The sequence below is a fragment of the Ustilaginoidea virens genome, chromosome 5 (assembly GCF_000687475.1).
Source record: "Ustilaginoidea virens chromosome 5, complete sequence".
Taxonomy (NCBI): domain Eukaryota; kingdom Fungi; phylum Ascomycota; class Sordariomycetes; order Hypocreales; family Clavicipitaceae; genus Ustilaginoidea; species Ustilaginoidea virens.
In genome coordinates, this window is record NC_057320.1 from 4,297,419 (window position 1) to 4,307,500 (window position 10,082).

Below are 10,082 nucleotides of genomic sequence, written 5' to 3' on the forward strand. Positions count from 1 at the left end.
GGAGTTGGGAAAATACTGTACCGAGTAAAGGGCATCCCGGTTTTGGCGTCCCGGCACGTGAGCAATCCCGATGGGCCATGTATTTCTCGATCGGCGGACTGGACTGGCAAAAAAGTGGGCAAGATGCTTCATGCTTTCGGCCGTCGTTCTTTCCTTTTCCGCGTTTGATTTCCCATTTTCCCATTTTCCTCCCCCGAGGAAAATCGGATCGGGTGGGCCACATGGCCTTGGAGCAGACCAGAAATCCGGGCAAGATGAAGCAGCATTTGATTCAGTGTGTGTGTGTGTCTCTGCTGGAAACCTGCTTCGCCCGCGCTCCAGTCTCCTCCACTGCACCTGGGGGGGAAGAACTGCTGGTGCTTCTCCATCCATGCCAACCAAAAAGTCCCATCTCTCTTCTTCCCCCAACCGCGGGTTTGTGTCGTCCGTCGTCTTCCAAGGCGAGAGGAGGCGCCGCGGCGGCGTTTCGCAACAAGTGCGGCTCAAATCCTGCTCGCCCAAAGGCCCAGTCGACTCCGGCCCCGGGTTCCCAATAGTACGAAATAAATCTTGGCCGTCAGCTGTCTGGTGCCAGATGAAGCAAGGGCAAGCCCGTCGGGTCGCAAACTTGGACGTACTGTTTATTTGCAGGCCTGGACTCGCCAACTGTACGACCAAAACACCCAAACACACCCGTGGGAGCCGTCTGGGCGTGATAAAGCCGCCTCGGCTTTTATATCATGCAAATGCAGCGGCAGATAACGAATGCATGAGCTCGGCTCTTTATGATTCGTCATTCGCTTCTTCTCGCTCGTTTGGCAGCAACGCCTCTCAGCAGCAGCTGCTGGTCTGAACTGATCCAAGGGAAGCCTGGCTGTAGGAGAAGGAAGCCTGGCTGCAGAAGGAAGCACTGGCAGCTCTTGACCTCTCTTTCTCTGCGGCCGCATTGATAGACACCCTTCGCTGAGCAAAAGGGCTCCTCTCGTTTACCGGACAAGAACCTACAATTGCAAGATACGAACTGGACCTATAAAAGCCATCATCTTAATCCCAACTTGGCCGCTCTTCTTTGGAATCACATTACCGCAGTTGCTCTTCTTCCTTAAATTCCTATCGCCGTTTTTTTTCTTTCCCCCTTTTTCTCCCTTTTTTTGTTTGGTTTTTTATTTCTAGTCTTACTTATTATATTCTATCCCCCCCCCCCCCTTTTGCCATCAACTACCACGGCTTCCTACAGTCATGTCTGCAACACCTCTCGATTCTTTCCGCCATGATCGACCGTTGGCCGAGTCGATTGCCGCCGCCACTCGACCTATACACGCCAAGCTTAACAAGCTTATTATTGCCCGGCTGCCGTTGGCCCTACCTCCTCGAGCAGCTGACCCGTTTCCGTACACACACGGGTTGCTGCACGTTGCGCCGATATACCTGACGTTTGAGTCCCTGTGGCTTGATTTTCTCACCAATCCAACTGGGCCTCGTCAAGAATCCTCGTCGAGCAACCGCGAGAGAGGCCCGCAGAGACCACGCGAGTCGGAGACGCTGCGGCAAACGTTGGACAGGCTGTATATCCCGCGGTTGATGCGTTCGGATCGGCTTGTAAGTGATGTTCGGGTCATGACCGGATGGTCGGAAAAGGTGACGAGGGAGCAAATGGACGCTGTTGGCGAGACTGGCCACCTGGCAGAGTTTGTCAAGCACATTCGACGCGCCATCAAGAACAAGCCTCATGTGCTGCTGTCGTACTCGTACATAATGTTCATGGCGCTCTTCGCAGGGGGTCGCTTTATACGAGCGACTCTCGAGTCGGCGGGCGCCGAGTTTTGGGCGCAACCAGTCCCCGCGGCCGCACCTGGCCATCATCCGTCCGAGCCGTCTTGGGCGCCGAGCTCAGGGCGGGCGGGTCCATCACAGCCGGCGTCCCGAGAGGCCCAAGGCCTGCCTCTGCGGTTCTTCCATTTCGACACTCCCTTTGACGGCGAGGATTTGAAGCGAGAATTCAAGCACGTCCTGGCAGAGTCGGAAGAGTCGCTCAGCTACCGCCAAAAGCACGACATTGTGCAAGAAGCCATTTGCATATTCGAGAACATGATTCTGGTGGTGGCTCAGCTGGACAGGGTAGTGGCCAGACCGGACGGCAGGAGAGAGTCGACCAGCTCGCTGGCCACTGTCATTACACACCCTGTGGCCAACCGCTTCCGTGACAGCGTGCTGGTGACGAGAGAACGCAACGCCCGGAGTTGCACAAGGAGCAAGGCCTCGGCCGAGGAGCAATTGGAAGCCGGGGATGGGGAGGAGGGGGAGGAGGAGGAGGAGGAGGAGGAGGAAGATCAGGAGGAGGAGCAGCAGGAGCAGGAAGAGCAGAGTGCGCTCTACCCAAGCTGGGACAACCATCCAACAATTCCGGCCGCCCTTGGGGCCGCCGCGATAGAGTTGTGCCCGGCCATGTCAAAGTCTGTGAGGTTTGAAAGGGCTGTGCCGCAAGCCTCACGGACCCACCGTAAGGCAGGGGATGCGGCGACGGGGGATATGGCCGAAAGCCTCGGGATGGCTTCCAAGCGCCTTGGTCGGGAACAAGTAGCCACGTGGGTGTTGGGGATAGTCATCGGGGTGATTATCCTGGGGGCCGTATTTTCGGGGCGCCGGGCCTCGACGGGGTAGTTTGGTGTAGAGGGGCTGGTGTGCCCGGCCTAGTAATGGAGGAGATGAGGTGTGAAATTGTTGCAGCCGGTTCGTCGCAGACTCTAGTGTTGTATGTTGTTGTTGTACGTGTTGTGCGGAACCGGGGTGCTCCATACGGAGATGTGCGTCTTTTTTGCTGCCCGCATAACCAGAGATCCAGGTGCGGCGAAAATATTTCTTTTTTTTTTCTTGTTTGTATTTCGTATTTCTCTTTTTTTTTTCTTTTTTTTTTTCTTTTTTTTTTCTATTTCTTGCTTTTTATTCTTACTTCTTATTTTACTTTTTTTTTTATTCTATTTTTTAATTCAATTGCTTGCTTCTTATTCTTACTTTTTGCGTCACTTTCCTTTTTTTTCTTCTGGTTCTTGCTTCTTATTCTTACTTCTTGCTTTACTTCTTTTTTTTTCTTTTTTTTTTTTTCTGTTTCTTGCTTCTTGTTCTTACTTCTTGCTTCGCTTCTTCTTTATTATATTTTTCATTCCCTTTCTTGCTTCTTGTTCTTCTTGCCTCACTTCTTTCTCCTTTGCCTCGCCCCTCTCTCTCGCCTCTCGCTCTCCTCCATCCCTCGGTCCCTCGCGCTCCCAGCGCACGCACCCCGGCAGCAACGGCCGCTTCGTCTCCGATCCCGCCCGGCTGCGAGATGCCGCCCGTCCGTCCCGGCCCCGAGCCGGGCTGCCATGATACATGTACGCACCGCACCGGACAGGTAAAGCACATGCGAGCACCCCGCCCTCACGCGACCCCTGCATTAGGCGGTCAGCCAGCACGGACGGACGGTGTGCGCATGTACTGCATTGCATGTTCAGCAGCTGCGCCGGGTGTCCCGCGCAGCGCGTCATGCCGTCTGCCAGGGCCGTCTGCCAGGGCTGGCAAGCAACAAGCGTCAACGCCACAGTCAGCCAGCGTCACGGGTCAATCAATGGGCGGACAGACGGACGGACGGACGGGCGATGTTCCACCGTGTAGCGTAGTGTAGCATTCAATACTTCCTCGCTGGCTATGCAGGCTAAAATCAAGCAATGACATGTTTGGTATAATGGGGACAAAGGGAAAAAAAACAGAAAAAGAAAATAAACGAGCAAAAAAAAAAAAAAAAAAAAAAAAAAAAGAATAAACAGAAAATCATGCCCTTCACTGCAACTCATTCGTCGTCGTCCGCGTCCCAGTCACCACCGCCCGCTTCTGCCCAGCCGGCCATGTGTCGCTCCCCCCCAAAGTCGCCGACCTGGCGCAGGTGCCGAGCCGTGTCCCCGTCCGACTGCCACTGCCGGACAATGTAGTCGTCCGAGGCGGTGACGAGCTTGCCGTCGTACGACCAGCTCAGCGTCGTCACCTCGCGGCTGTGCCCTTGCACCAGGGCCGTGCCCGACCGGTAGATGGCCAGGGGCGACGACGGCCCAGGCCCAGGCCCAGGTCCAGGCCCAGGCCCGCCGACCGGCTGCTGCTCGTGCGCCTGCTTGGCCCACGCGGAGCCCATGCGGCGCTCGTCGGTGGGGAAGAGCACCGCGCAGCAGTCGGTGCTGCCGACGGCCAAGAGCTCCGGCTGGTGGTCGTTGACGCCGGTGCTGGCCCGCAGGGAGCACTTGACGTAAAACGACGACGCGCGGAACATGTCGTGCTTGAGCCCGTACAGGGGCCCCAGGCCCTCGGCCCCGCCGGGCTTGCGCTTGGCCGCGCCGTCCTCGAGCTCGGGGGCGCGGCCCAGCATCAGGTGCGCCGTCGAGTAGGCGTACACGGTGCTGTCCTTGCACACCGCGTACAGGCGCGCGGCGTCGGTGCCGAGGGCGAGCGACGTGATGCCGTACGAGCGCCACGCGTGCGACGCCGGCTGCTGCGTCACCGCGAGGGGCGTCTCCTCGGCTTGGCGTCGCGGCTTGACGTACCGCGTGTCCCACAGCTTGATGCTGGCGTTGGCTTCCGACGCGGTCAGCAACAGGTGCTCCCGCCCGGCCGGCAGCCACTTGATGGCCGTCACCGACGCCGACGACGTGATGCCTTGGATCGTGCGTTCGTGGGCGTTGTCCATGGTGTTGACGGTTTTGCCCGCAAAGGGGTCCAGCATCGTGTTCCGGCTCCCCCTGCCGAACAGGGCGGCGGCGGCGGAGAAGCAGTTTGTGGGCATTGAAGAGCAGCGCAGGTCCCAGATCTGAACCCGCCCGGCTCGGTCCGACGTGGCCAGGGCGTTGCCGTTTGCGCTGCCGGGCTGGAAAGCAACCTGCCGCAGAGAGTCCCAGTGACCCCCGGCCAGCTCAACAGCCACAGTCTGCGTGACGACGTCAACAACCTTGCCGCATCGGTCCCCGCAGGCAGTCGCTAGTCGCAGGTCGTCGTGGGAAAAGTCCAGGTCCATAATGGCGTTGTCGTGAACCTTGACGTAGGCATCAACCTTGGACTCTACGCGACTGTCGGATGTCTCCGTGTTGAAGAGCCGCACGTAGCCTTGCTCGTCACCAATGGCAGTGACTGGAGCGCCGTGGCAGCTCGCGAGACTGAACGGGATCGTGTTGCCCTGGCCGTCATATGAGGTGCATTGATGAACGTCATGGCTTCGGCTGCAGAACGAAGCGGTGTGCATCCTGGCATCGCCGGCCGGGTAAGCGAGGTGGCGCCTCCCAGTGTGAGCGGAGAAGCCGTGCTCGCGGTCTAGGAGCTGGGCCTCAAAGCCGCGGTTTCGGAACTTGCGGATGGGTCTTGGCTGGTAGCCTTCCAACGTCTGTACTCTCTTGGTTAGGACATTTCCGAGTCGTCGACGACTGCGACAAACCACGTTTGCCGGCTCAATCTCGTACCAGGTTTGTTTTCAGCTCCGATGGTTGAACACTGGGTGCCGCAGGAAACGACTGTGCTTTCGAACCAACTCCACCACCACTGCGGCTAGCTTTGAAGAAGTGACTCTGGGGGCCAAAAAAAAAAAGAAAAGGTCAGCAAGGGGCAGGTTTATTTCAAGTCTATGGGGGGGGGGGGGGGGCGAGACAGCAGGATACGAACCAAGGTAGCTCTTCGCCTGTCGTCAAGATCATCTGTCGGCTCCGGTTCAACGCGGGTCTCCGTCATTTGCACATGGCCATCCCGCGACATGTGGAAGCTTCTTGCGGTCGGCAAACGCAGAGGCGGAGGTGCCATATCATCCACGACCAGCCCGCGTCGTCTCTTGACGGCTGGCTGGGTTCGTTCACACCTCTTCCTCTTGTCACCAGAGCCATCGAGGTATTCCATGCCGTCTAGAGGCGACGAAGGGCATATCGGATCCGAGCTGAGCGGGTCGTCGGCCAAGGACTGTGGGGATATGGGTTGTCTGTTTGTAGCGGACGCACTGAGGAGCCCGAGAGTCGTTCGGTTCTCCAAGGGCAGAGCCGAGCGTGGCGTAAAGAAACGACCGAACCTCCTTGGCGTGACTGACGGGTTACGCTTCTCCTTGCGGCGGCAGCTTCGAGTCGGTGACGGAAAAGGATTTATTGCGGGCGAGGAGGGCGTGGTGGTTGGACTGGACAGCCATGCCTCGGGGCCGGAAGAGGCATGATGATGATGCATGTTGCTCGCCGGGGAGCGAGGCTTGGGAGACGAGGTGAGTCGGGTCTGATGGAAAGAACAGGCGGAGGGTACCCGCAACGGGTGCGTGGCAGGGAAAGGGGTGCGGAGCAGTAAACCAAGCTATACGATGAATGATGAACGACGAGCGATGAACGATGAACGATGAATGATGAATGCTGAATGCTGGGCAGCTTTGCACGGGAACCGGGTCTTGGGGGAGGTTTTATCGAGGCGGCCTGCGGGTTGCAAGCTGAGGCTGGGATTGGATTGGGGGGGGGGGGCGGGTTTGCGGGACGCGGTCGTGGCAAAAACGCGACGGGCGTGTAAATTGGCACTTTCTCGCGTCGAATTACGGAGCTCAGGTCCCCGGGGGGTGGGGGGTGGGGCTCTCCAGGCAGCTCGGGGCGGCGGCAGTTGGGGGGGGCAGCCCCTTCCGCCCGGTCCAACGACCTGGCATCCAAGGGTAGGCCCATTTGCCCTCACAAAGCCACTTCCTCAACACGCAAGAACACAGAAGACTCGTCTGATGCGGAAGACCAAGGCTGGCTTGCCTCTTTGGGGTGTGTCCTGTTGTTGTCGTGAGTTTGGCGCGGTGGGCGGATCCAGCTGCGAGCCGATGGCGGCAAGCAATTGGATACGCGCCGTAAGCTGTGCACGTGCCATCCTATCCTGTCCATCTCCATCTGCTGGCCCGAGCCACTGCTGCCAGCCGTCAGCCGTCAGCCGCCAGCCGCCAGCTGCCACAACCGCCACAACCGCCGCAGCCACAGCTGGCAACGGTACATGTATGGACGGTGGTGTCATTTCTGAACTCGATTCACCATCTGCTGTCCTCCCCAATCCCCGTTCAACTGCTTCTTCCTCCGACACACGACTTCCTGCAGGTCCAGCAGTCAGTTCATTTGCCAGAGATTTGGCCTTTTGGTATCGCTCTGGCTGCATGCACCGCATCTGAGCCCAATCATGTGCCGTTTCTTGGTAGGTCGCTGACGAGGGGCGTGTCCGATCCCGGCCGCCCGCCCCCTGGATTCTGCCCGTTGCTAAGGTTCAACAGGTGTACAAAGGAAGCGACGAGATTCTGCTGTCGAAGCTTATTCTCGATCCCACCCATTCCATACTGAAGCAATCCTTTGACTCACGACTACGCCTGGTAAGCGCAGACACACACACGCGCGCGCGCGCGCAACGTCACGCCCTTGCTCGCCGGGCAAAAATCGATGCTGACCCCCCCGGGTGCGCGGCGCGGCCAACCAGGACACGCGGCGCGGCCAGAACAACGCGGACGGGTTCGGAATCGGCTTCTACACCGACCCCAAGCTCGGCGCCGCTCCCTGCCTCTTCACCTCCACCATACCGGCGTGGAACTGCACCAACCTGCAGAGAATCGCGTCCAAGACGGCCTCGCGCCTCATATTCGGCCATGTCCGCGCCACGACCGAGGGATCCCTCAGCGAAGACAACTGCCACCCCTTCACGCACGCCAGCCTCATGTGGATGCACAACGGCGGCCTCGGCGGATGGAAGCACATCAAGCGCAAGCTCGGTCACCGCCTGGCGGACAAGTGGTACTTGCAGGTCAAGGGGGGCACCGACAGCGAGTGGGCATTCGCCCTCTTCCTCGACACCCTCGAGCGCCTAGGACACGACCCAAGCGCCTCGCCAGAAACCGGCTTCGGCCCCACCGTGCTGCGGAGGGCCGTGGAGCAGACCATTGCCCAGATCAACGAGCTGACCGACTCGATCCCCGCCGACGTCCTGCGCGATGAAGACGTGGACACGAGGAGTCTGCTCAACTTTGCCTTGACGGACGGCCACAGCGTCATCTGCACGAGGTACATTAGCAGCTCCAAGGACGAAGCGGCGAGCTTGTACTACTCGTCAGGGACGCAGTGGGTGACGAGAACGTCGGATCCCAACGACAGGCAGTACCAGATGGAACGCAAGGACAAGGGCGCCGACATTGTTTTGGTAGCCAGCGAGCCACTAACTTTTGAACGAGGTAGCCACGCCTGTGTCATGTTTTTATTTTTCCGATATTTTCTATTCTCGTTTTTCTTTTCTTTTTTTTTCTTTTTTTTTTATTTAGTTCTCCCCCCCTTTCCCGTTTGGGGCAGACGGCAGGAATAGTGTCTTTCCCCCAAATCTTATGCAGGTGCTAACGAATTCCCTCCAGAAAACTGGGTAAACGTACCTACAAACTCTATCCTCACCATTCACCGCCAAACCGTCATGGTACATCCCATCCTGGACAAGTACTACGAGCGCGATCCCTACCACGTCCGCTCCAGCGCCTTTGTCCAGACCAAGGGCCTTGTGTCCAACGAGAAGGCCCCCAGCGGTACCTCCATCAGTCCCGGCAACGGCGCGCCTCCCACCCATTTCGATGGCTACAAGAGACTGGCCGGCCAGACCCTGTGCTCGAGGAGCTTGAGCCCTGATGCGACGAGCGCCCATTGACCCTCCGCTGGGCGACGGAGCGTGCCACGATGCGCAAACCCTTTTCCTTTTCTCGTACATCCACCCCCCCCTTTTTTTTTGTCCTTTTTTTTTCTCTCTCTGCTTCTTGCTTTGCGTGCCCGCAATCTCTGTTGACTTCCTGGCGTTGCGTGGCTCCAGAGTCGTTGGGTCACCGCAATGTAGAACCGAGTGTGGGTTTCAAACGCGGCTTCTCTTTCTCTCCCCGTGTTTGGCGTCCTAGGAGGCTTCCGTCGCGCCCTTTAGACGTGGCTAGCGGTGCACATGACACAATCACCAGGCACAGAAATCACCCCAGGGCAGCCTCACGACGGGGGCCATTGTAGGTAACCTTTCTCTTTCCATAGACTACTGCTGATCAACGCGACCGACCGCCTGTTACCGCAACTCCCCCCTTTCCTTCGGTCGCCCATGATGAACCAGCCGTGGCTCTATAACGTGTCCTTTGTATCGACCTTTGCTGCCTCCAAACGCCCCCTTTTGACCGGCGCGTCACGAGAAACTGTATTTGGGGATACACACACCCAGGAAGCTCGGTGGCTGCAGCAGCGCCAACGCGCTGGCAAACTCTTCTCGCCTCGGTTGGAAAACAATAACGCGGGAGAAATTGTTTAAAACCCGCGGGGACGCTAGGCACAGGACACGCTTGCCGGTTGGAGTTGTAACAGTTGCTAAGGAAAAAAAAAAAAAAAAAAAAAAAAAAAAAAACAGTTCTACCTGCCACTCAGCTGCCTTGACTTGGGCGTCAGGTTTCATAAGCTGGTCTGGGCAGTACGTCTACTCCCGAGCCAGAAAGACGGCCGGCTCCATCCGCCCAGCATAAGACAGATATAGAAGCACTCACCCAGACGTGCGACAGGACAAATCCCGCCCCCTTCAGCTCTCTCTCTATCCACCGACTCAGACCCACGACAATTTCCTTTCCCCCAAGCTAGTCCGGACGGTTCAACTAGCCTCGTCACGCCGTCTCTTGTCCGCGCTGCCGCCGTCCATAATCCGCTACCGGTTCTTCGGCCTATTCAAAAAAAAAAAAAAAAAAAAAAAAAAAATTCTTTCCGTGTGCTGCCCCTGCTCCCGAACGCGGATCGGGCTTCGCCGGCTGGAGGAGTTCCGGCTGGGCGAGTTTGGTATTGGCGATGCCGTGCTGCACGGGCGTCCTGCAGCACCTGTTGTGCCGGCACCACTCAGAGTACAAGATCGGCTGCACGGCGGCGGGGTGCCGCGGGCGGCGGCGGTGCTTGCTGGTGTCGCAGCAGCGCAGGCTCGTCGTGGCGCGGTACCGGTGGGCGTGCGAGAAGTGCGTCGCCAAGGCGTTCCGGAAGGCGGACGGGGAGCGGGCGCGCGGCTGGGACGACAAGGTGCGGCGGATCAACCAGGACGAGACGCTGAGCAAGGAGATGAAGAGGTTCATGACG

At 58.3% G+C, this 10,082-nt stretch overlaps 4 protein-coding genes across 4 annotated transcripts in view; 3 read left to right on the forward strand and 1 right to left on the reverse strand.

Moving 5' to 3' along the window:
• Positions 1-1,218: 1,218 nt before the first annotated feature.
• UV8b_06863 (uncharacterized protein) lies at positions 1,219-2,640 on the forward strand (the record flags this gene model as incomplete). Its single annotated transcript, XM_043144360.1, has 1 exon — positions 1,219-2,640. One exon carries the CDS (start codon positions 1,219-1,221, stop codon positions 2,638-2,640), a length of 1,422 nt encoding a protein of 473 aa, XP_043000295.1.
• A 1,162-nt stretch (positions 2,641-3,802) lies between these two features.
• UV8b_06864 (uncharacterized protein) lies at positions 3,803-6,192 on the reverse strand (the record flags this gene model as incomplete). Its single annotated transcript, XM_043144361.1, has 3 exons — positions 3,803-5,374; positions 5,451-5,555; positions 5,650-6,192. The coding sequence occupies 3 exons, from the start codon at positions 6,190-6,192 to the stop codon at positions 3,803-3,805; spliced, it is 2,220 nt and encodes a 739-aa protein (XP_043000296.1).
• Positions 6,193-7,155: 963 nt separating this feature from the next.
• Positions 7,156-8,649, forward strand: UV8b_06865 (uncharacterized protein; the record flags this gene model as incomplete). The annotated part of the gene is made up of 4 exons (XM_043144362.1): positions 7,156-7,170; positions 7,247-7,342; positions 7,447-8,191; positions 8,366-8,649. The coding sequence occupies 4 exons, from the start codon at positions 7,156-7,158 to the stop codon at positions 8,647-8,649; spliced, it is 1,140 nt and encodes a 379-aa protein (XP_043000297.1).
• Positions 8,650-9,803: 1,154 nt separating this feature from the next.
• The window catches only part of UV8b_06866 (uncharacterized protein), a gene marked incomplete at both ends in the record, with an annotated part of 972 nt that continues 693 nt past the window's right edge, over positions 9,804-10,082 (forward strand). Inside the window, one exon of the mRNA XM_043144363.1 lies at positions 9,804-10,082. This exon is cut by the window's right edge and continues 693 nt beyond it. Coding sequence (XP_043000298.1) covers positions 9,804-10,082 — 279 coding nt within the window.